Raw genomic sequence first — 26,010 nt, 5'->3', positions numbered from 1 at the left:
TTCTCCTGGGGCAGAAGGAAAAGCTGGGGCCTGGCTCCTACAACTTCAAAGACTTCCTAGAAGAGCTGCAGTCAAAACCAGGCAGCACTCGTGGGCTGCTCAGCTCTGGGGAGATTCGCTTCCGAGGACTCATTGGGGTAGGTGTTCTCATATGTGGAGTGGGAGCCCTCCCACTGTCTCCTCTGGAGTATGCACCTGGCTGGGGCTGGAAGCACCCTTTCACCTATGGTCTCCTTGCCAGGCTTGGCTAGGCTCTCCTCTGAGACCCCACAGCCCCTCTGCTTCCAGCGCCACCTCTTTGAGCCCACTGGCTGTCGTAGGGTCCTATTGTCTCCCGCACCAGACCAGGAGCTCTCTGATGGCAAGAAAGGGTCTGGTTCATCTTTGAGTCACCAACACAAAGCCAGGCACACAGTAGGCGTGCAGCAAACTCATCCATCTCTATAGCCATCTATCCAGCAAATAATGATGGAGCGCCCTCTAGTGCCACATACTGTTCTAGGCCCTGGGGTTCCAGCAGTGACAATGACAAGGTCCCTGCCCCCATGGAGCTCTGGTCCTAGTGGTAGTAACAATAGTACAAAGAAGCAAATCACATATAATCTGAGCCATGAGGGAAAATGAGACAGGGAGAGATACGAGTGATGGAGGTGCCATTTATAGGGCAGGTCTTCCCTGACTACCCTATAAATGGCACCTGGCACCCCACTCCAGTACTCTTGCCTGGAAAATCCCATAGACGGAGGAGCCTGGAAGGCTGCAGTCCATGGGGTTGTGAAGAGTCGGACACAACTGAGCGACTTCACTTTCACTTTTCACTTTCATGCATTGGAGAAGGAAATGGCAACCCACTCCAGTGTTCTTGCCTGGAGAATCCCAGGCACGGGGGAGCCTGGTGAGCTGCCGTCTATGGGGTCACACAGAGTCGGACACGACTGAAGCGACTTAGCAGCAGCAGCAGCAGCAGCAGGGAAGACCTCTGGAAGGAGGTGGCATTTGAGCCAAATCTGTGTAGGTGCTCAATGGAGACTCATGGAATCTGTGAGTCAGGGTGGAGGAGGCGAGAGCAGAGGGGTGAGGACCCAGACATGAGGACCTTTGACAAGGTGGAGGCCCCAGGTTTGATTCCAGGTGCTGCTGGAGGACAGTGGAGAAGGGCTTGATGTTGGGGGGGTGGTTGGAGGCATTCAGATAGGAGGTGATGGTGGTGAGAGGTGGGGGTGGCAGGAGGGCTGCATGGTGTCATGTGGGTAGGGATGGCCATCTCATGGGGGGAGGACACTGAGTGGGCACCGCCTCTATAAGGCAGCAAGGGCAGAGATGGGGTCACACCCACACTGCCAGCACTGCCCCCCTCCCCGGCCCCCATGCTGTGCTGGACACCCCATCCTCCTCCCTCCTCAGTGTGCCATGAGCTCTCAACACGGGGGCTTTGCTCCTGCTCTTCCCCTACCGGCAATGCTGTTCCTCCTCCCGCATCCCCTTCACCTAAGGGCTCCCTCCACCCCCCTCAGCTCTCAGCTCCGAGGTCTGACCTGACCCTGTGAGATGCCACCCTGTCCCAGGAGCCCCGACTGTGGCTGTGTTCAGTGTGTCTTTCTCCCAGAGCACAGCAGCCCCCAAGGGTGGACACATCTGCCCGGTTGATTCGTTGCAGAATTCCCTGGTCCTGGCAGCACCTGGCACATAGTAGGCACGAGGTAGGTCTTTGTGTACTAAGGGCACACCTGCCTGCTAAGTACCCATTCTCTGAAACACTCTTGATTTTTTTTTTTATAACCACTCCAGACCAGTCCTTGGAGGCTCAGAGAAGATAAATGTCTTGCCCCAGTGGGCCAAGCAGGCAAGGAGCGGGGATGTCCAACCACAAAGGCAGGGCCTTTCCTCCACATCTCTTCACCGTGAAAACTCCTATGGAGCCTGGAGATTATTCATTGCCCCCTTCAGGGGATGTACACATGCGTCCTCAGGTGCAGAAGCTGTAACTGCCCTGTAGGAGGGGGGCTGTCTGGAGGCATTGAAAAATGAGTCACTACCTTCAAATCTAAAGCAATAATAGCTGACACTAACACAGCACTCGACACGTGCTAGGCACCGTTCTAGCACCTGAGTATACTAATTAATGTAGTCCTCACAACAACCTATGAAGCAGGCACTATCATCTCCACTTTACAGACAGAAAATGAGCACGGAGAGGTTAAGTGACTGCCCTCGGTCACAGAGCTACTCAGTGGCAGAGGCAGGATTGAATCCAAGGTCTCCACGTATAACCACTGCACTTGATTCACTTGCGTTGTCCCTTGACGGTATGTGGAGGACAAGGTCTGATGTCAGAGCCCAGCCCTGTTGAAGGCAGAGGATTTGGGGGAACAGATCAGATGCTGGCTGTTTCCTCCTGGTCCTCAACACTGGGGCTTCTGGGAGGGCTGGCTGAGCAGGTGAAGGTCCCATGGCCTGTCCCTCCCTTCCGGCTGTCTCTCCTCCCCTCTGGTCCCCATATCTGCTGCTGCGGTAACTCACTAGGCCCTGCGGGATTTCTCTGAGCTGCCCTCCTGGGCTCAGGGCCAGACAGTGAGTTTCAAGGAGGGGGCACTGAGCAGGGGGAGCTCACATCCAAGGCCTGATTTTCTCACTGTCATCTTGCTGTGAGTCCTGGACTGGCCTCCTCTGGCCTCTGGTCCCTGCAGTCGTACCCCCACTGCTGGTGGGACAGGCCTACAGATGCCACCTGTACAGGCTGCTGACTTCCCCGTGGGGGCCTCCCCAGTGCCAAGGTCAAAGCTCTGGGTGCCTGCTTGAGGGCCTGTGAATCCTTCCCCAGAGAGGACAGGGCTGATGAGCCACACCCTGCAAAGTCAACGCCTTCTCTGCTGGCCTGGGATCTGCCTCCATCCCCCTCCTAGTACGCTCTGCATTCCCTGGGCTGTGGGGACACCAGGATTCCCAGCTTTGGAGTCCCTTCATCAGTTTCTCTCCTCGGCTCCTCTTTCCCAGGCCCCACCCTCCCACCACCCTCTTCCTTTTTTTTCCTCCCTTGAGACAGCATCATGCTGCTGCTAAGTCACTTCAGTCGTGTCCGACTCTGTGCGACCCCATAGACAGCAGCCCACCAGGCTCCCCCATCCCTGGGATTCTCCAGGCAAGAACACTGGAGTGGGCTGCCACTTCCTTCTCCAATGCATGAGAGTGAAAAATGAAAGTGAAGTCGCTCATTTGTGTCCGACTCTTAGCGACCCCATGGACTGTGTAGCCCACCAGGCTCCTCCATCCATGGGATTTTCCAGGCAAGAGTACTGGAGTGGGGTGCCATTGCCTTCTCCAACAGCATCATACTTGTTTTTTATTTATTTATTTTTGCTGTGCACCTTCTTAAGCACCAACCCCCATACCTCAGAATCAAGTCTGGACACCCTGCTTGGCTTTCAGGGCCATCCCACTCTCTTCTAGCGTACCTCTCCCATTGTCTCAAAGGCGCTCTTCCTGCCCCCTCTACCTGGGGGACCTGTCCCTCCCCGTTCATCTTCTGGGATCCTTCTTCTTCTTCACGGTCCAGCTGAAAAAAATTACAAGTGACAATTTCTCCATTCCCACACACCTTTCCCCCCCAGAATTAATCACTCCTGCTTAGGTTCCCAAAGGCCTGAAACAACATTCTAGCTAAAATCAGGGGCGTTTACATCAGCCCACATGTGTTACTGCACCTCTGATCCTGAAGGGTCGAAGGGAGAGGTGGCGCTTTGTTGACAGAGTGCCAGCCCTGGGCTCTTCTTGGCCTCTGAGCTCCCTGAGCAGCTGCTCTTGCTGCTTTGTTATGACCCTCACGTCTAAGTTCTCCCCAGAGGTCATGATGCTCACTGTCTGGGAAACAGTAGAGGATCAGAAAGATCACACATGGATTTAGAAGGTAAAACCCTTGCACTGGCGCTAGTGGTAAAGAACTCACCTGCCAATGCTGGGGATGTAAGAGGCCTGGGCTTGATCCCTGGGTCTCGAAGATCCCCTGGAGAAAGAAACAGCAGCCCACCCCAGTATTCTTGCCTTAGACAGGAAGAGTGGCAGTAACAGCACTCCCCACTCCCAGCAAGGGCAGGATAAGGCTCTTTGTGTTAGATGGGGAGACTCAGGCTAGCCACGCAGCTGGAAGGGGCAGAGATGGGGTCTGAACTAGTCCCTTTTGTCAGCACCAAGGAACTGGTAGGTTGCAGTCCATGGGGCTGTACAGAGGTCAGACACGACTGCAGCGACTTAGCACACACACCCCTTTCCAGAGGGGGGACCTTGGACACAAGGTTTCCCTCTCTGAGACTCAGTTTCCCCATCCGTTGATTGCAGTGGCACTGATCCGATCTCATCAGGTTGCTTCTAGGGCCAAGATGTTAAGGCTTGTAAAGCACCTAATACTTGATGCCAGGACCCACCTTCCTACTTTGGGGCTTTTCTCCTGAACACACCTGGAAACCCTGGGTCCTGGAAGAAGGCAAAGAGCAGTCTTGCTCCTCTGAGGGTGAACAAATCTGATGCCCTCTGTGGCCTGACTCTCCCAGCAAAGCTCCCTGTTCTCTCTGCCTGGCTTAGTTCTGGGCTACTTTCTGGGAGGTTCCAGGGGCTGGAGGGAGGCAGGGCTGAGCCATCATCTGTGGAGCAGCAGCGACTCCATGTGGCTAAAAGATGCAATGCAGCAGCAAACATCCTGCCAGATCTTTACCCAAAGATGGCCCCTCTCTCACCCACCTACCCACCCGTCTACCCACCTACCCTGCAGGGTGGCTCTCTTCATTACACCTAGAAAGGCCATACCTCTGACCCTGGCAGTTGTTGCAGCCAGGGTCATTCCGACCCAAATGTTCATTCCACCCATGACCAGTTCTCAACCTCTCTTACCTGTTTCTCCACCACTTCCCGCTCCCCCAACCCCCTCTGTCAAGATAGCCACCCGACTCTGACTACCAGATATTGGCATGTGCTATGGGCTGAGAATGTGCAGGAGGCTCTAAAGACATTATTTCCTTTCATTTTCATTACGCTGGAAGAAAGTACCACTGTCCCTGTGCTTACAATATGGACCATGAGGCTAAGGAGGGTCTTTTAAGTGGCATGCCCAAGATCACTCAGCTAGGAAGCAGAGGGGCCAGGATTCGAACCTGGGACTCCAGATACCTCCAGGTCACAGCACTGTTCACAGAACAGTGGAAAACCCATTCATGTTAACGCAGGGCTACGACACTGGGGTATGTATAATGGATGGGATTTCTGAGATCACCAAAGCAAGTGGCTGTCTGGGGATAGGGGAAGGATAGCTTCATTCTCAAGAGAGACGACATTTGAGCTGACTTTGCAGGACTAGAATCTTCCAAGGTCAAGAAGACAGGAAGGGTGGCAGTAACGGCACAAGCAAGCAAAGGCAGGGAGTTTGGCAGACTGCGTATGTTTGAGGACCAGCAAGAACCTCACTTTAGCTGAAGTGTCAGACCTAGGAAGGGAGCTGTGAGGGATAAGTTGGACAGACTAGTGGGGCCTCAGGGAAGAATCTGAGCTTTTTTCTTTCTTATTTTTTGTGGCTGTGCTGAGTCTTTGCTGTGTGCAGGCTCTCTGGTTGTGGTATTCAGGCCTCTCACTGCAGCGGCTTCTCTTGCCGTGGAGCACAGGCTCCAGGGGCACGGGCTTCGGCAGTCGCAGCCCAAGGACTCCGTAGTTGCGGTGCACAGACTTAGTTGCTGCGCAGCATGTGGGATCTTCCGGGACCAGGGATGGAACCCGCGTCCCCTGCACTGGCAGGTGAATTCTCATCCACTGTGCCACCAGGGAAGTCTCGAGAATCTGAATTTCGGAACTGAAGTCCTGAGCGGTGGCAGAGGCCCGCAGGCCCGCAGTGCTGTGTGTTTCTGGAAGGCAGTTAACATGCAGGGTCTCTGACAATCCCGTTCCCCTCTGGGGGGCATCTCTCCCTCAGGTGCACACAGTAGCACAAGGAGTGGGACTAATGGCCTTTGTATCCCTCCCCCACCCCCAGAACTACTATCCAGGGCCTGGAAATTATGGGGAGAAGGGCAACCCATTCACGAAGCTGGAGGAGAGTGCCTGGAACCGGTCTCACTCCGAGGGCCTCATGTGCAGAATGGCCAACAAGCCGCCCCCCTTGGCTCATCAGGTATCCCCCTGCCCTGGCCAGGCCTCACCCAGCTTCCTGTACAGCCCTGGGTGGGGGGAGTCCCAGGGCAGATGGGGAACCTGAGGCCCCAAGAGGGTGATGTACCTGTAGGGATTGTCCTCTGTGTTCTGTTCCAGGGGAGTGGTCTGGCACCGGGCACGTACACCTTTAAAAGTGGCATTGAAGTGTGCCTGGCAAAAATCACGGGCACCCGTGGCCCCTACGACATTTTCTCTGGTGACCGAAGCAAGCCCCAGCCTTACGGACATTACTCTGTGCAGGTGTGTGCCAGACGGGCTGTGCCTTCCCCGGCAGGAAGACCAGCCTCGCTCATCCACAGCACCTTGTGTGCCAGGCTCTGCGAGGGGGAGGTGGGGGAACAGGGGGCCCTCCCCATATCCTGCTCACTCCCCACTCCCAGCAACGGAGGGATAAGGCTCTTTGTGCTAGATGGGGAGATTGAGGCTAGCCACGCAGCTGGAAGAGGCAGAGCTGGGATTTGAACCCCGGGATGCTGTCTGGCTTCACCACCAGTCCCTTCTTGTCTGCACCAGCGTGAACTACAGAGGAGGTGCAAGTGGTCACAGTGCCAGGCCTGGAGGCCACCAGGCCTGCTGAGACCTGGATGGTGCAGCCTGGGTGTCCTGCTGTTTTACAAACACTTGCAGCCACCGCAGACCCAGCTAAGCTGTCTGGGTTAGTGGCAGAGAACTGGAGGGTCAAGAGAAGAAACTGAGGTAGAATTTTAGCTTGGTGCAACCATTTCCTGCACCCACCAAATCCTGTTATGTGATTCCCTAGCACCCTGGGCTTTGCTTTCATAGCAACTGGAAGAATCTGCCTGCATTGCAGGAGACACAGCTTCTATCCCTGGGTTGGGAAGATCCTCTAGAGAAGGGAATGGCAACCCCCTCCAGTATTCTTGCCTGGAGAATTCCATGGACAGAGGGGCCTGGCGGGTTGCAGTCCATGGGATCACAAAGAGTTTGACACGACTAAGTGACTAACACTTTCACTTTATCTAACTCCCGTTACGCATGTAACTCATGTGTACCTTGGTCCAGGTAATTGTCTAGCTGCAGGGGAACCTCCCCCTGTGGTACTTACATTTTAATGCAAAAAGAAACACAATCACAAGTGAAAACTAGGCAGAGTGTTAGCAGGAGGTGGAGCCTATGATCAAGGCATCAGGAGCGCTAGGACATGAGGGGTGGTGGGTGGTGGTGAAATGCTGATATACTTTTGGCCCCTCCCTGCAACCTGGCTTCTCCCTGTGGCCTCCCAGTCCTCCTGATGACCAGCTAATAAGGTGTCCTGCACAGCATAGGGTCCTTGGACCCTTCTCAGGCCCTACAGCCAATGCCCAGTCCACAGGATAAGATTTTGTGTTATTGAAAAAATAGGCATTTTCAAGAGCAGTTTTAGGTTCACAGCAAAACTGAGCAGAAAGTACAGGTTCTCATATGTCCTCTGCACCCCCTACATGCACAGCCCCCTACTATCAGTAATCCACACCAGAGGGGAATATTTGTTACAGACAATGAGTCTACATGGACACATTATCACCTGAAGTCCATAGCTTATGTTAGGGTTCACTCTTGGTGTTGTGTGTTCTATGGGTTTAGATAAATGTATAATAACACATATCCACCATTATAGTGTCATACAGAGTAGTTCCACTGCCCTAAGAATCCTGAGTGTTCCCCCATCACACTGGTTTGTATGTATTTGGACTATCGTTCCTGCTTAGAATAAATGTCAGTAAATGTCCACGAAGCAAGTGGAAGAAGTAGATGAAGGCAAGCTGGGCTGCAGGGTGTAGCACACAGGAGGGGCTGTTAGAGACCCCCACCTGCCTGCCCCGCCACCGGCTGGACCCCCTGCTTGTCTCTGTGGGGAGGCTCTGGAAACACAGACCTTGCTTTTCTTGGCATAACAGATCTCTTTTATCCCCCTCTGTTTCTCAGAAAAAAAGACCCAGGGAACTGACGAATTTCCAGAGCTTCGTGGAGGAGCTTAACCTGCATCACAATAAGAGGCGTGGAGTTTTTTCAAAAGTTCCTCGCAACCCGCAAACCCCTACAGAAAGAATCTACTGGACCACCCTTAGCCAGTGCCCCCGAAAACTAGTCAGTGTCCCCGCAGTGGCCTTCCTTCCCTCTTTTCTTGGAAGGGGACTCCCTATGCAGAGGCAGGGTGGGATGGAGGTGGCTGTTTCAGGGGAAAGCCCAGGTTTGGGTCCCAGACTCACCTAGTTCCCAATCCTGGTCTGGTACTCACTGGTCTCAATGGGTCAGTCTCTCTCACTGTCTGAGCTTTGGTTTACACACTTGTCCCGTGAGAGTGACCAGGTGGCTGTGAGAATTCAATGAGGTTAGTACTAGAGTCTCTAGCAAGGAGCCTGGCAGCCGGGAAGTGCTCAGCGGGCATTTCTGCCCCTCTCTCCCCTGCAGAGAGGATGAGGGGAAATCTGGAGGTGGGCTGAGTGTAAGAAGCACACACCTGTTCCGTTCAGAGGAGTGGTGGGCTCCTCTCTGAGGGCTCAGCAGCCAGTGATCTGAGTAGCTTCTGGACTTTAGTTGACCCCCACGCATGGTCTGCCCCCCATAGATCGCTGAGGGCTTGGGAAGGTGAGGGGGTGGAGAGGAATGAACAAGGGTACCAACACTTCCTGAATACCTGCTCTGGGCCAGGCAACTTTCAGCCTCCTTGAGGAAGGGATTGTCTTTTACATTTCATGAAAGAAAACTGAGGCCCAGAGATCAGAAGGGATTTGCCCAGGCTCCCAGCAAAGGGGAAAAGGAGCTGGGAGTGGAGCCCAGCTCAACTAGCTCCAAAGTCTGAGTGGCTTCCGCTCCCCAGGCTGGGTTCTGGAACACCTCTCTGGACCCTGCCAGACCCGGAGGGCCCCACCCGGGAATCTGGAAAGAGGTGTCAGGCTGATGGGCAGGGACAGAGCGGGTAGCAGTGGTCATGAGGGCACCGCAGGGCCCCTTCACCCCTAGAGAATGGGCTCCAGGTGAGTTGGGGGTAGCTGGGTGCCTCCCAGTATTCTTGGCTCCAGGCCCAGGGCTGCCAGGTAGGTGAGGTCACCTGCCCTGGCCCCAGGCTGACCAGCGCCTGCCCTCTCAAGCTTCCGGCCTTCATTCCTCTCTCCTAGGCTACATCTGGTCCTGGTATGTGGCTTCCTCCAGAGAAGGAGTGCAAACGCACCAGCCAGCCTCCCTTCCTGCTGTCCTCCAAGCGGACAGGCTCGAAGGCCTACCAGGTGATCATAGGAAACTGGGCGAGTAGGTCTTTGTGGGGGGCACACGGTGAGGGGCAGGGAACCCTCTCCAGGCAGCCCTGGAAACTGATGCTCCGAGGGAGTGGATCCCACCTGCTTTTCCCACCAGGTTGGTGACTAACACGTACCCCCGCTGTCTCATTGCTCTAAGGCAGTGGTTTTTCAAACTTGGGTGGGCATTAGCATCACCTGGAGGGCTTCCTAAAATACAGATGGCTGGGCTGCAAACCAGAGCTTCTGATTCAGTAAGCCTGGAGCGGGGCCCAGGAACATGCATTTCTAATGAGTTCTCAGGCCATGCTGATAGTGCTTGTTCCAGGGACCAGTTGGAGAACCACTGTGCTAATGGACATCACCCAGAACCATCACACTCTTATTTTCCAGGGGAATGCTCCCTCCATTGTCTTTGTGTTTGTCTTGGGGCCTCAGGGATACCTGAGGGAGTTGGCCCATTTCTCGTCTCCGGTTAAGCAAGGGCCCTCCTGACCCTTCTCCCCTCCCCACCAGTGGCAGCCGCCCCGCGTGTAAGATGTCATCGTCAGCTTGTTGGTGTTCCTGTAAGACAGCCACACTCTTGAGCTCGTGTGCCGGCCTTCTGCATTTGCTAGATGGCATTGAGTATTCTGTTTCTCATTCCTGCCCTTCACTTTCCAAGCCCGCCTTTTCCTGTGGTCTGATAACCATAAAGAAATGAGCACGAGTCCTAAATGAGTAGCTCCACGACAGGTCACAAAATGGACTCATTGTGCAATGGTCCCCCAGAGGGTTGAAGAACGTTTTCAGCCCCCCAGGGCCACCCCCTCAACCTCTGTCCCCATCAGGTGGTTCCTGTCCTGACTTCCATTAGCACAGGTTAGTTTTGCCTGTTTCCAAACAGCTGGGTATTTTTTTTAAATCAGTCAAGATCTTTTAATAGACAGTGCAAACTATAATTTCCTCTGAATATAAATGTATGCACATGTTTCCAATAAATTACCTATCACTTATCACAAATGGCAACAAGGACCTTAGAGCCATGTTAGAAAAATGTCTAGCGGGAATTTAACAACCTCACGTGCTCTCAAGAGAACACTGTCCATTTCAAATTAGCGTCACAAACTCCAAAAAGACTGGGGGAGTGGGAGTGAGGAGTGGGCCAGAGTGGGAAACACAGGGGCCAGTACACAGGTGACAGACAGAAATATAGCTCTCAAGGAAACCAAAATCAGACGCATTATTACAGTTTAGGACAAGGAAAAGCCTTGGTTTTAGGAAAAAAAAACAACAACCCAGGGCTTCTCTGGCCCAGAACAGCTTCCTGAAACTGACATGGTTGCTGCTCCCGCGTGGATGGCGCCACCCCCTGCCCCTCCGCTCTCTGCAGCTGTGTATTTTTAAGCTGTGTATTTCTCCAGGTTTCCCTGGGAACATCTTGCCACTAAGCTCTTCCTGCCCCATCTCGCATCCCCAGACCCCAATTCTCCCCCTTCTGCTCCACCTTTTCATCTCCCAGTGATATCTCGGCCCCCGTGTGCCAGTACCCCCTGCCCCATTCTGTTCTTGTGAGGTCGAGCCAGTCAAGGCCCCACGTCTTCCTTTTCTCACCTCCAGCTTGAACCTCCTACAGGGGGAGGGTCATCACTTGGAGACCCAGTCTGACCTTGGGACAGATTCTGTACGGATAGCGGGTTCCTGTCCTGCCTTCCTCCTGCCCTCACTAGTCACAATGGACAGGCAACATCTCCCCTCTGAACCTCTCCACGAGGGCTTCTTATACCTACAACCCAAGTTTCTGGGTGGGATGGGGTATTCAGTTCAGTTCAGTTCAGTCGCTCAGTCGTGTCCGACTCTTTGTGACCCCATGAATTGCAGCACGCCAGGCCTCCCTGTCCATCACCAACTCCCAGAGTTCACTCAAACTCACGTCCATCGAGTCGGTGATGCCATCCAGCCATCTCATCCTCTGTCGTCCCCTTCTCCTCCTGCCCCCAATCCCTCCCAGCATCAGAGTCTTTTCCAGTGAGTCAACTCTTCGCATCAGGTGGCCAAAGTACTCGAGTTTCAGCTTTAGCATCATTCCTTCCAAAGAACATCCAGGACTGATCTCCTTTAGAATGGACTGGTTGGATCTCCTTGCAGTCCAAGGGATGGGGTATTAACTTCCTACATAAGGTAGCAAAGCTGCCATAACAAAGTATCACAAACCAGATGGCTTGAAACAACAGAAATTTACCCTCTCACAGTTCTGGGAGCCAGAAGTCTGAAATCCAGGTATTGACAGAACCACATTTCCTCTGAAACCTGTAGGGGAGATCCTTCCTGCCCTCTTTCAAGCTGCTGGTGGTGGCTGGTGATGCTTGGAACTGCTTGGCTTGTAAATGCCTTGCTGCAGACCCTGCCTCCATTTTGAATGGCCATCTCCCCACTGTGTGTCCCTGCTTATGAGGACACTGGTCACATTGGAGGAAGGACACACCCTACTCCAGTATGAGCTCATCTTAGCCGGTAATACCTGTAGCTATTTCCAGATAAGCTCACACTCTGAGGTACTGGGGGTTAGGACTCCACCTATCTCTTTGGGGAACATAATTCAATCTGTAACAGATGGAATAGGGAGACGGGGGGGGGAGACTGGAGATTGAGTCTCCAGGCCAGGCATCCAGCTTGCTAATGTCCTGCCTCCTCTCTCTGGTGCAGAACCCCATAGGGGTGGGTCGCTACCTCAACACTCAGCTGTTGGAGACAAAGGACTGTCGGCAGCGATACCGGTCCCTGTTCATGGGTGGATCCAAGCGCTACCCCTCGGACCCAGTGCGGGAGATGATCATGCAGTGAGTGTCGCTGGAGCTCCAGCAGAGGGCCAGGGCACAGAGGGGCTTACTCTGGGCTGGGCGGGGGTGTGCTCATGCTTGGTTCCCATGGGAACACAGCTGCTGTCCCTAGGGCCAGCCAAACAGCTGTGGCAATGGAAAGAGTTCAGATGCCAGCTCTGATGCATACTGGCTGTGGGAGGTAGGGCACATCAATCAACCTCTCTGAGCCTCATTTCCCTCAGCTGTCAAATGAGTGGAGGACTGTGAGATACTCTGTCCATAGCTGGTGGTAAGGAGGAAAGGAACTCGATGGACACGGACTCCCTCACCCACAACCCACACAGTCTAGGATTGCCTTGAGTGCAGTCACCACGGGGCGTCTATTTCTTGGTGTTGAAAATGGGGTTGGTAAAACTCATCTCAGGAAGTTGGGAAACCTAAGAAAAAATATGCATGAAATACCATGGCTGACTGTCAAACTGTGAATGTTAGCTGCCTCCATGTTTTACTAAACTAAGATGCTGTGCCACCAGTTGCCATGCAATCTCAACTTCAGGAATGTTAAAAGGTGAATAAACATGAACTTAAGAATTGGAAATTCCATTGCTGGAAATTCTCGTGTGGGCATGAAGACCATATTCCATGGGACCAGATCTCTCAGGGAAAACCAGCTTTTGTATATAGATATATATGTGTCTTTAATCAAAGTGGACCTATGTCTTCCTTCTTGATTGACACCCATGCTTTTATGGCTTCCTTAGAAAGGATAATGGGAGGTGACATTGTTGATAGGCTGCATGCCTGAAAAAGATTCTTTTTCCTCCCTGCACAGCTGATCAGTAGTTTGGTTGGAAATAAAATTTTAGTTGGAAATAATTTTCCCTGAGAATTTTGAAGGCTTTGCTCCATTGCCTTCGACCTTCAAGCGTGGTTGTTAACAATTTCAATGCCATCTTGGTTTTCCTGTCCTTTGTAGGCAACCTGCACCTTCCTATCTGGAAGTTTGTGGGATCCTCTTTCTGTCCCTCTGTCCCTTGTGTACTGAAATTTCATGATAACAGGTCTGAAAAAAGTGTGAAAGTGCTAGTTATTCAGTCGTGTCCGACTCTTTGTGATCCCATGGACTGTAGCCCGCCAGGCTCCTCTATCCATGGAACTCTCCCGGCAAGAATACTGGAGTGGATAGTCATTCCCTTCTCCAGGGGATCTTCCCAGCCCAGGGACTGAACCCAGGTCTCTTGCACTGCAGGCAGATTCTTTACCTTTTGAGCCACCAGGGAAGTCTTAGATAATGGGTCTAGTGTGAGTTTATTTTCATCCATTGTTTTGGGTCCTTGATGCGTTCCTTCCTTCTGGAAGCTTAGGACCTTCTATTCTGGGAGAATTTTTTGTGTTTTTGTCTTTGGTGATTTCCTGTCTTCTGTGTTCTCTCCTCTCTTTTTAGATGAATGGTAGACATTCTGGCTTGATGCTCTGTTCTTTTTTTCCTTGTTTCTTATTTCTGCCTTTTTTGTCCTATTTTTTTTTTAAACATTTCAGACCCTGCTATTGCCTTTTGAAAATTTGAATCTCATCTTTTTAAGTTTCCGAGGGTTCTTTTGCAGTGTGGATTGCATTTTTATCTTCTACTAGCCCCTGGTTCTGCATGCAGGGTGTTCTTTCATTTAAGGACGACAATGACAGTCTTCTTTCCTTTTCCTTTTGCTCCTTGCATTGTCTCCACTTCTTCCCAGTTCCCCTTTTTTCTTTCACTTGTTCATATTTGAGAAGAAAGCACTAAGAAATGCTATGGGTCTGGGTAGGGCTTCACTGGGAGCGAAGATGGTGATCTGGTCATTTCATTGGGAGACTCTAAAGTCAATATTTCTAGGCATTTTCAGTGGCACCTTTTAGCTTCTCTAGACAAGAATCCTATATCCTGAGGGGTAGGGATGGTGGTGAATGTGATTGCTGGTGTTTAAGGGAAGGAGGGTTGAGGAGTCCCAGTCAGTATATGGACTTCACCTACTCCCTCTATTCTTACTATAGTGCCTGTCTGCCCACCATCCACTGAGCTCCCCCACTGCCACCCTGACTCTCTTTCTCAGTAATAACCCTCCAGCCTCCTGCTGGGTTGGCAAAGTGTGTGTGGTGCAGAGGGTCTGACTTTCCTCTTGTTTTCAGCAGTTTCGCTCCTGCGTTTTGAGATACTTGTGGCTCTAATTTCTGGGCATCTCTGGGGTTTGTGGCAGGAGCTGGCAAGCTTCTCATTGGCTTGCCTGCTGCAGGCAGCTTGCTCTTAGGCCCTCTCAGCTCTGCTCATGACTCCCTGCACTTTGCATTTCCTTAAAATTGTAAACATCCTTGTCCCCTGATACCTCTTCTCCCTTTCTTGCTCGTCTGTTTAAAAACAACTCCTTTATAGTTCATTCAGTGAATTGCAGGAAGGAATAGAAGTAAATGCACAGATTCATCTTCCTTGTTTAACTGAAAGCCACGCGGACTATTTTCGTGTGCAAAAGTGTGTTGCCCTTTCTAAACAAGGTGGCTAGCCTTCTTCTACAGGTGTTGAACCAGGACCCGAGAGTGCAGCAACTTGCCCACGGTCACACAGCTGATGGTGATAGAGCTGGGGCTAGGCTCCAGGCCTTTCTTTCTAGTTCAGGGCCCTTTCCACACACCAGTGCCCATGTAAGGGTTGGGGGATGGTGAGCTGGGAAGAGTGTGATGCTCTGATTCTGGCAAGGCCAACCCTCCCCTGCAACCTGTCAGCAAAGCCCCATCCTACATACTGTTTGCTCAGCAAAGGGCTCTAGAGGAGAGAAGGATGGCCCACTCCCACTGGACCCTCAGCTTTCTCCCCCTGCACATCTGCCTCCCTTCTGGTACAAATTTGTCCCTTCACCACTGTTAAAACACCCAACATTTAGGCCTGTGCGAGTTATAGGATTTCCCTTTTAACCTGGCTCAGAATTCTGTGTCTCCTACACAGCTATGTGGCATGAGACATGTTACTTGGAGACAGACTTTCATCTGAAAAGTGAGAGTGAACAAAATTACCACATTGTAGAGTCTGCGTTAAGTGTTAAAGAAGATCATGCATGTACATGCACCCTGCCCTGTGGATGACACTCTGTAGGCATGTTTAAGTGCTGGCTTGCCCCTTAGCTTCTGCAGTACCTTGACAGAATTCTGTCTTGTTAATACAAGGGTTAAGTTTTTACAGAGGCTGGAAGTGCACATGATCCAGGAAAAGAAACCACAACGGCTTAAACCACCCTCTGTTGTCTAAAGACCCAAGGAAAAGCTTCTACTCAGACAGATATTTGATACAGACTGTAGAGAAATAGGGAGACAGTTGAGTCCTGAGGGAGGGTGGGAGCTTTGAAAGAGGAGGTCAAAAACATTAAATGTGAGAGTAAAATACTAAAGATTTCTCCTGAAGTCAAGAACAAAACAGAGATGCTTATATCACTGGGAATGTTCAACATTGTTCTGGAGTTTCTAGCAAACATAGTAAGACAAGGAATAAAAATATTAATAAAGGAGCAAAATCATCACAATTTATAATGATATGTGTGTTTACCTAAATAAATCCGAGAGTTCATTTTAAAACGGTAACACCAGGGAAGCTAGTGCTGTAATGTGTATAAAGTTTCCTCTGCTACCACAACAAATAGAAAACTTAATTGAGAAGAAGAACAGGATTCCATTCCTATTAGGCACGCAAACAATAAAATGCACTGGGATAAACTTAATAAGTATATTTAAGACTTAAATGAAAAAAAAATATAGAAACCTTTACTAAAAGATATTGAAAAAAGGCCTGAATAACTGGAGAGAATACCATGTTCATGGGTGGGAAGATGATATTGGAAAAATAGTAATTCTTCCCATTGATGTACACATTTAATGCCATTTTTATCAAATTGTAAGGGGGTTGGTAGGGTGAATTGAATAAATTTATTATAAACTTTGTTTGAAAGAGTAAGTTTGTGTGAATATTTTAAAAAATAGAATAACAATCCATTAAAGACGCATTGCCAAAGTGAGAATTTTTGGCAAATGTTTTTAAAGTAGTGTCTTTAAAGGTAATGGCTCCTTTATTTGGAAATTCTTTGTTTATTAGACTTAAAGAAATCCTCATAACAGTGTGAATGCACTAAATGTGGTTAATTTTATGATATAATGATTGTACTGTAATAGAAAATTCTCCCCCACTCCAAGCAAATCATTTTTTTATACCTTGGAGATTCTGACTAGCTTGATATAACACCAGTTCCTTTTTGTGGATATTATTTAACATTCAATTATAGTGGCATATTAAATGTATAAAGGAAAGGGAGGAATTTCACCTTATTTTTTAAAAATGCACTGCCCTATGCATAGATAGCACTATGGAGGACTAGGCCCCAAAATGCTGACCATAGTTAAACCTGGAGGGTCTTTGGCATTCTGCCTTGTTTTATTTCTGAAATGTTTGAATTTTTCCAAATAAACGTGACTTTTATCATTAGAATAAAAAACAACAACAACAACAAAAACAGGAACTCTTGAAGCTGACCACACAAATTATGGGTTCTCCTTGTAGACCTGTCTCCAGCCAAGAGTCACCTTTGTCTTTTAGACCTCAGGTTTTTCATCTGTAAAAGGGGAATGCTTTATACCCTGTAGGACATGGCCAGGTATAATTAAGGCTTATGAATGTTACTGAATGGGAGCTAATCAGCAGATACCTGTGAGAGTCTGATGGTCAGGCTGGTATATGATTCTCCCTGGGGCTCAAGTTCATTGTTCGTGAAGTCCTGACTCAGTTGGGCTCTTGGGTATGGAGGACTGTGCTATGCAGCACAGAAGGTAGGTAATACATTGGGAAGAAAGATTTCTTTATATGCTGTTTCATTTATTGGTTCATTTGAAAAGCCTAGTCTGTGCTTGGTTCTGCCCTGGGTACGACTGAGCTGTTTTCAGGTGACGAGAAATATTCTCTCATTCATTCACTGAGGTTTTCATTTCTGAGTTCATATTTGAATTTCTAAGAGTTATGTTTGTCTTCTGAATGTCCCTTTTAGTAACAGCATGCTTTTATTTCATGGACACAATGCTTTCTTATCCTTTGAAGATATTATTAAGACAAGTTTTCCTGTCATTGTCTCTCTCTCTCTTTTTTTCCCCGTGTGTTTGTTTTGGCCTCAGTCTTCCATACGAAAAAATGTTCTCAAATATCTGGTAATCACTTTTCTAATTCATTTATTTATTGGCTGCACTGGGTCTTCGTGGCTGCACATGGGCTTTCTCTAGTTGCGGAGGGTGGGGTCTAGTCTGTAGTTGCAGTGTGCGGTATTCTCATTGCAATGGCTTCTCTTGTTGCAGAGCATGGGCTCTGGGGTGCACAAACTTCAGTAGTTGTGGCTCAGGGGCTCTAGAATGTGGGCTCAGTACTTGTGGCACACAGGCTTAGTTGCCTCGAGTCGTGTGGACTCTTTCAGGACCAGGGATTGAACCGGTGTCCCGTGCATTGCAAGGTGGACTCTTAACCGCTGGACCAGGGAAGCCCCTCTGGTGATCCTTAACTGTGCACTCATGTCCAACTGAACATCCTGCTGAAGACTCTGAGGCAGTTTTCGTTCTCCCCCTGGAGCACCTGTTCATGGGTTTAACCGTAACATGACCAAGCTGGGTATTTTCACTGGGGGAATTTCAATGTCAGTGATGTTAGATGTTTTCCTCTTGGCCTTGGCCAGAGAAAGTTCTGGGAGATGTAAACCTGGGTGCCAGAGCTTTATGCTGGGGAGAAGAACCTAGAGGTCTCAATATTTAGTGACCGAACTCCCATTTGATTCCCTGTTTTATTAATAAATAGGATACTCATAACATTGACTCTGCTTGGTGTCATCCTGTACAGAGAACTTCTCTGTCTCCAGAGAATCAATTCTGCAGTCTTCATTTATTAAGGGCTCTCCTCTGGCTGCAGAGAGTGGAGAGGGAAGCTGATATTACACAGACTTTCCATCAGTAGCCCTGTTTTGGTTCTGCTTTCACTCCCACTGCCAGAGGTACCAGGCGCTGCCAGTACCTGGGTTTTTGGGTGAGGGAATTCTTAGTTTTAACTTCTGCTGCCTTGGGATTTAGTGTTCTTGAGTATGTTAACATAGTTACTGTTCTTCCATCTGCTTTTCAACTTCCAAAATATTCTTACTGCTGCTGCTTCTATTCTTTTTGTCCTTGTGGGTACATGATTTCAAATTTGTATTCCTTTACTCCTGTTTTAGTGAGATTTCAGGAGGGATGGGGGTTAATATATGCATTCAGTCCACTAAAAATGTAGTGAAATTTCTGAGTTTCAAAGGTAAAATAAAAATCTTACAAAAATGAGACCTAAGAAGACAACCTACAATCTAAATAAAAGGCAATCAGACATATTTTGGGCCGCTCCTCTGAAACATGAATGATAGAAAACACTGTTTATACAACATGAAAAAGACTTGAGGCTGTAGAATTCTCTGTGTAGCCAAACCATCATTCATGTGCAAATAGAGATGCACAGGGATTTGGGATGTATACCAAATATATCTTTTCTGAAAATATTACTGGGGGATATACTCCAATCAAGTGAAAAATGAATTAGCATAAGAGCCCAAGAAAGGAGAAGATGACATGAAATATAAGAATATATCTAGCTGTGATTTACCAGGATGGAGGCATTCTCATTCTCAAACAGCAAAAAGAAAAAGTGGTAATACAAATACCAAGCAAAATAGAATTTAAGGCAAAATACTAAATGGGACAAAGATGACTGCTGCTGCTGCTGCTAAGTCGCTTCATCGTGTCCGACTCTGTGCGACCCCATAGACGGCAGCCCACCAGGCTCCCCCGTCCCTGGGATTCTCCAGGCAAGGACACTGGAGTGGGTTGCCATTTCCTTCTCCAATGCATGAAAGTGAAAAGTGAAAGTGAAGTCGCTCAGTTGTGTCCGACTCCCAGCGACCCCACAGACTGCAGCCCACCAGGCTCCTCTGTCCATAGGATTTTCCAGGCAAGAGTACTGGAGTGGGGTACCATCGCCTTCTCCTACAAAGACGAGTAGTTGCAGTTATAAACACAATGAACCTTCACACACCCAAAATACCAGTGACAAACTTGCACAGTCATAATGGGAATTCTTAATAGACCTGTCTGAAAATTTGACAGATAAGGACATAAATATTTATTTGGAGGATTTGAATAGGTATGTTTTACTCCACATTATTTTCAGATACTCATGGAACATTAATAAAAGTTGATCTTCTAAGAAGATCTCATTAAAAATATCTAAATTAAAAATACCCTATATAGATAATTTTAGGTTACTCTTTCTAAACAAAGTACAATAAAACAAGACTTAACAATAAAAGGATAACCCTCAAAACCAAGTACTTGGAAAATAGTAAGAATTCTTCAAAGTTCTTGGGTCTAAGAGAAAATCTAGTTTGACATTATAGTTCATTTAGAAGTCAATTGCAATGAAAACTCTGTATCAAAACCTATATAATATTGTCAAAATTCATAGTTTTAGAATTCATAGTTTTAATTGCTTTTAGTATTAAATAAGAAAGATTGAAACCAACAGAAGCAATCATTTGATTCTAGAAGCTTAAAAAAATTAGAGTAAATTTAAGGCAGAAGAATTAATGAGAACAAATGGAGTCTGGAAGGATGCAGGTTTTCTCATTGCTGCTGCTGCTGCTGCTGCTAAGTCGCTTCAGTCGTGTCCGACTCTGTGCGACCCCATAGACGGCAGCCCACCAGGCTCCCCCGTCCCTGGGATTCTCCAGGCAAGGACACTGGAGTGGGTTGCCATTTCCTTCTCCAGTGCATGAAAGTGAAAAGTGAAAGTGAAGTCGCTCAGTCGTGTCCAACTCCTAGCGACCCCGTGGACTGCAGCCTACCAGGCTCCTCCATCCATGGGATTTTCCAGGCAAGAGTACTGGAGTGGGGTGCCAGGCTTTCTCATTGGACCCTCACAGCTCCTCTGTGTTGATGTGCTATTGTTAATCCCTGCCTTTGGCTCCAGAGTGGTAACCACAATCCAGTGTGTGTGGGTGGAGAAATGTAGAGTTCACAGACTATGGGGATTGTCAGGGCTATCTTTGCATGTGTGTGCATGTGTGCTCGGTTGCTTCAGTCATGTCCAGCTCTTAACAACCCCATGGACTGTAGCCCACTGGGTTTCTCTGTCCATGGGATTCTCTAGGCAAGAATACTGGAGTGGGTTGCCATGCCCTCCTCCTATCTTCCCATATAGGGAGAAAATGAGGTACAGAGGGGTAGAGGTGATGCAAATGGCTCAGAGGCCCGCAGCCAAATAGCAGGCAGGGTGGGGACCAGGGCTCTGAGTCAGACCCTGAACGTCAGCATCTCCTCCTTGGCAGGTTTCGAGAGGCCATGGGTGTGGCAACCCACTCCAGTATTCTTGCTAGAGAATCCCATGGACAGCAGAGCCTGGCAAGCTGTAATCCATAGGGTCGCAAAGAGTTGGACATGACTGAGCAACTTACGACTGGGTAGCAACACAACATGGCCTCGAACGGTTTGCTGTCTTCAGTCCAGGCGAGGGAGGGTGCATGTGTGCGGAAGAGTTGTAAAATCTCCTTCTGGAGTGTAGTGACAGCCAATCTTTCTCATCTGTCACTCCCAAGCCTCACCTGCTTCTTCCTGCCAAACCGCAGGTTCTGGGTTTCCAGCTAGGCAGCCTGGGATTTGACTCCTGTGTGGGAAAGGCAGCCTTTTGTTCTTCATTTTTTAGACCTGGGCACACCATAGCTGCTTCTAAAATGTGGTTGACCAACCAATGGACCAAGTTCCCCCCCACCCCCGGTCACCTGTCTGGCTCTTACAACCTGGTTGCCTTACTCCATCTGGCCACCCTCTGGCTGTGTGGACATGCCCACTTTGCACTCCGGCCAGGCCACGCTGTGTACCACTCTCTGTGCTTTAACCACACTGTGATCTGTTTTGAAACACTCTTCTCTTAGTTTCTATCTGGAAAATTCCTATTTATCTTCTACAACTTCACTTAAATATGAAGCCTTCCCTGATTTTTCCAGATGACGTCTCTTTATTTTCAGCCTCTTGAGCCTTCCCAGATCGGAGCATTTTCCCATCATATTTTAATTATTTATTCATATGCCTGTGGTCCCTACTGAACAGAACTTCTCTATTCTCCAACTCCAGTATCTAGCTGGCACGCGTAGAAGGAGCTCAATGCATATTTGTTAAAGGAATAGACTCTGATGAAATGGTTCAGAGTCTGGATAACTCTATGCAAGGAAACATCCAGTTCAATCTGTCAGAAGCTTATTTTTCTTAAGTTTTTCAGTTGATGTTCTATTATGAAAACTTTTAAACATACACCAAAATAGAAAGGATTTTACAGTGTATCCCTATACATGCATCACTTATATTCCAGTCATTAATGTTTCACTCTTCTTGCTTTCTGACATATCTTTCTATCTACCCATCTATTACTCACCTGTCTATTGTCTATCATCCTTTTGAAAAGTGAAGTCACTCAGTCGTGTCCGACTCTTTGCAACCCCACAGACTGTAGCCTATCAGGCTCCTCCGTCCATGGGATTTTCCAGGCAAGAGTGCTGGAGTGGATTGCCATTTCCTTCTCCAGGGGATCTTCCCAACCCAGGAATCGAACCCAGGTCTCCCGCGTTGCAGGCAGACGCTTCACCATCTGAGCCACCAGGGAAGCCCAGGATGGGTATCATCCTTCTACCCATCTCTAATTATCTTCAGTTCAGTTCAGTCGCTCTGTTGTGTCCGATTCTGCGACCCCATGGACTGCAGAACGCCAGGTCTCCCTGTCCATCACCAAATCCCGGAGTTTACTCAAACTCATGCCCATTGAGTTGGTGATGCCATCCAACCAGTTCATCCTCTGTCATCCCCTTCTCCTCCTGCCTTCAATCTTTCCCAGCATCAGGGTCTTTTCCAATGAGTCAGTTCTTTGCATCAGGTGGCCAAAGTACTGGAGTTTCAGCTTCAACATCAGTCCTTCCATTGAATATTCAAGACTGATTTTCTTTAGGATGGACTGGTTGGATCTCCTTGCAGTCCAAGGGACTCTCAAGAGTCTTCTCCAACACCACAGTTCAAATGCATCAATTCTTCCGTGCTCAACTTTCTTTATAGTCCAACTCTCACATCCATACATGACTACTGGAAAAACTATAGCTTTGACTAGACTGACCTTTGTTGGTAAAATAATGTCTCTACTTTTTAATATGCTGTTTAGGTTGATCATAGCTTTTCTTCCAAGGAGTTAAGCGTCTTTTAATTTCATGGCTGCAGTCACCATCTGCAGTGATTTTGGAGGCCAAAAAAATAAAGTCTGTCACTATTTCCATTGTTTCCCCATCTATTTGCCATAAAATGATGGGACCAGATGCCATGATCTTCGTTTTCTGAATGTTGAGTTTTAAGCCAACTTTTTCACTCTCCTCTTTCACTTTCATCAAGAGGCTCTTTAGTTCTTCTTAGCTTTCTGCAATAAAGGTGGTGTCATCTGCATATCTGAGGTTATTAATATTTCTCCTGGCAATCTCAATTCCAGCTTATGCTTCAACCAGCCCAGCATTTCTCATGATGTACTTACTCTGCATATAAGTTAAATAAGCAGGGTGACAATATATAGCCTTGACGTACTCCTTTCCTGATTCGGAACCAGTCTGTTGTTTCGTGTCCAGTTCTAACTATTGCTTCTTGACCTGCATACAGATTTCTCAGGTTGTCTGGAATTCCCATCTCTTGAAGAATTTTCCAAAGTTTGCTGTGATCCACACAGTCAAAGGCTTTGCTGTAGTCAATAAAGCAGAAATAGATGTTTTTCCTGGAACTCATTTGCTTTTTCAATGATCCAGTGGATGTTGGAAATTTGATCTCTGGTTCCTCTGCCTTTTCTAAATCCAGCTTGAACATCTGGAAATTCACGATTCACATACTGTTGAAGCCTGGCTTGGAGAATTTTGATCATCACTTTGCTAGTGTGTGAGATGAGTGCAATTGTGCAGTAGTTTGAACATTCTTTGGCATTGCCTTTCTTTGGAATTGGAATGAAAACTGATCTTTTCCAGTCCTGTGGCCACTGCTGAGTTTTCCATATTTGCTGGCATATTGAGTACAGCACTTTCACAGTATCATCTTCTAGGATTTGAAGTAGCTTACCTGGAATTCTGTCACCTCCACCAGCTTTGTTCATAGTGATGCTTCCTAAGGCCCACTTGACTTCACACTTCAGGATGTCTGGCTCTAGGTGAATGATCACACCATCGTGATTATCTGGGTCATGAAGATCTTTTTTGTAGAGTTCTTCTGTGTATTCTTGCCACCTCTTCTTAATATCTTCTGCTTCTGTTAGGTCCATACCATTTCTGTCCTTTATTGGGCTCATCTTTGCATAAAATATTCCCTTGGTATCTCTACTTTTCTTGAAGAGATCTCTAGTCTTTCCCATTCTGTTGTTTTCCTCTATTTCTTTGCACTGATCACTGAGGAAGGCTTTCTCATCTTTCCTTGCTATTCTTTGGAACTTTGCATTCAAATGGGTATATCTTTCCTTCTCTCCTTTGCCTTTAGCTTCTCTTCTTTTCTCAGCTGTTTGTAAGCCCTCGTCAGACAACCATTTTGCCTTTTTGCATTTCTTTTTCTGGGGGATGGTCTTGATCATTGCCTCCTGTACAATGTCACAAACCTCCGTCCACAGTTCTTTAGGCACTCTTTCTATCGTATCTAATCCCTTGAATCTATTTGTCACTTCCACTATTGTGAGGGATTTGATTTAGGCCATACCTGAATGGCCTAGTGGTTTTCCTTTCTTTCTTCAATTTAAGTCTGAATTTGGCAATAAGGAGTTCATGAGCTGAGCCACAGTCAGCTCCCAGTTTTGTTTTTGCTGAGTGTGTAGAGCTTCTCCATCTTTGGCTGCAAAGAATATAATCAATCTGATTTCAGTATTGACAATCTTGTGATGTCCATGTGTAGAGTCTTCTCTTATGTTGCTGGAAGAGGGTGTTTGCTATGACCAGTGCCTTCTCTTGGCAGAACTCCGTTAGCCTTTGACCTGCTTTGTTTTATACTCCAGGCCAAATTTACATGTTACTCCCAATAATTATCTTACAATTTGATAAAATTTGAAGTGAATGGCAGACATCAATACTTCCTCATGATTACTTGAGTAGGCATACTGACTTTTTAACAGTTTAAACTGAAGTCCCATTCCTTGTCCAGGAATCTGAAACTGAATCATAAATATCCATTTTTATAATAATAATAATAATAAATTCTTATATTATTGGAGTTTATAATATTGAAAGTGATTTTATATGTATTTACTGTACACAGTAGCTTTAAATATTTATTCATTATTTATGTGTCTGTGTCGGGTCTTAGTTGCAGCCTGCAAGATCTTTTGTTCAGCCATGTGGGTTCTTTCATGGCAGTGCACGGACTCTGTAGTTGTGGTGCATAGGCTTAGTTGCTCCTTGGCATTTGGGATCTTAGGTCCCTGACCAGGGATAAAACCCATGTCCCCTGCATTGCAAGGCAGATTCTTAATCACTGGACCAGGGAAGTCTATACAGTAACTTTAAAAGGTAGGAATTACTCTCAATATTTTTCAATTGGGTCCACTGAAATTCAGAGAGAGAGAAAGGGATTTCCTAAAGTTGCTGCTGGGAAATAGCATTCATGTGTACAGTCTTCAAAAATTAATTGAGCACTTACTAAATGCCAGGTGTATCCTGGCTACTAGGACATTGTAGAATAGAATCAGAGAGACAGCAGTTCTGTCCCAGAGAGGCTCCCAGCTTTCTGGGGAGGGCACTCAACCCCTTCTCTAGAGTTATAGGGCAATATGAGGAGGAGGGTGAGGCAGGAGGGCCCAGGATTTTTCTACATCCAGGCTGTAGGGGAAGTTTGTTAAGCCTATAGCCTTCTGGAGGATGAGACCAGGAGGGAGGACCCTTTGAGCCTAGGAAGGCTAAGGCAACAAATAGCCTTCACCATGATCCGCATTCTCTTCCTCCTCCCCCCCTGTCCATACCTGGTCACTCCCTTTTACCTCCTAGGCCTCTGTGCATGCTATTTTGGTGGAGATTTGGAAGTTTGGACAGAGGACTCAGGAAGTTCAGTGCAGAGTCCCCTTTCCCTAGGGCTCCTAGCTATGTTCTTTGCACGAGGGTTCACTTCTTTCAGGGAAGAGCAAAAAAATTAGAGAGGAGGAAAGTGCATGAGCAAGGGAAAGGAAGCAAAAAATCTCAGGGCATGTCTGGAAAACACTGGACGGTTCATTTTGGATGATGTATGCAGTGTGTAAAGGGCAATCGCAGAGAATAAGCCTGGTGGGGTTGGCTAGGTCAGTTCCTAGAGGCCTTGATTCTGAAGCTAAGCTGCTCCAACTTATCTGACCTGTGAGAAGCCACAGAAGAACTTCTGTAAAAGATTTATAATAGTACAACCTACAGCCAGTAAAATTCATCCTTTTTAGGTATACAGCTGTATAAATGTTTTCCTGTTCGGTGAGTTTTGACAAATGCATATAGTCATATCAAAATAAGCGAGATATAGACTATGACCATCGCCCTCAAAAGTTTCCTTGTGCCATCTATGGTCAGTTTCCTCCCCCTTTCCCAGTTCCGAGCAACTACTGATACGATTACCAACACTATAGTTCTGCCTTTTCCAGAGTGTCGTATAAATGGAATCATGCTGTATATAGAATTTTGTATGTTTCATTTTGCATTGTTCTTGAGATTCAT

The 26,010-nt window shown here is 47.9% G+C and overlaps 1 protein-coding gene across 1 annotated transcript in view; it reads left to right on the top strand.

Moving 5' to 3' along the window:
* Positions 1-26,010, top strand: part of CIMAP2 (ciliary microtubule associated protein 2) — a 30,743-nt gene that overhangs the window by 3,145 nt on the left and 1,588 nt on the right. The window contains exons 4-9 of the mRNA XM_005905656.2: positions 15-137; positions 6,011-6,148; positions 6,286-6,429; positions 8,116-8,277; positions 9,309-9,434; positions 12,111-12,244. Of these exons, the coding sequence (XP_005905718.2) occupies positions 15-137; positions 6,011-6,148; positions 6,286-6,429; positions 8,116-8,277; positions 9,309-9,434; positions 12,111-12,244 (827 nt within the window). The remainder of the gene's footprint in view (positions 1-14; positions 138-6,010; positions 6,149-6,285; positions 6,430-8,115; positions 8,278-9,308; positions 9,435-12,110; positions 12,245-26,010) is intronic.

This window comes from Bos mutus, chromosome 3 (genome assembly GCF_027580195.1).
Source record: "Bos mutus isolate GX-2022 chromosome 3, NWIPB_WYAK_1.1, whole genome shotgun sequence".
NCBI lineage: Eukaryota > Metazoa > Chordata > Mammalia > Artiodactyla > Bovidae > Bos > Bos mutus.
The sequence above is the reverse complement of the archived record's forward strand: the minus strand, read 5'-3'. Positions and strand labels throughout refer to the sequence as shown.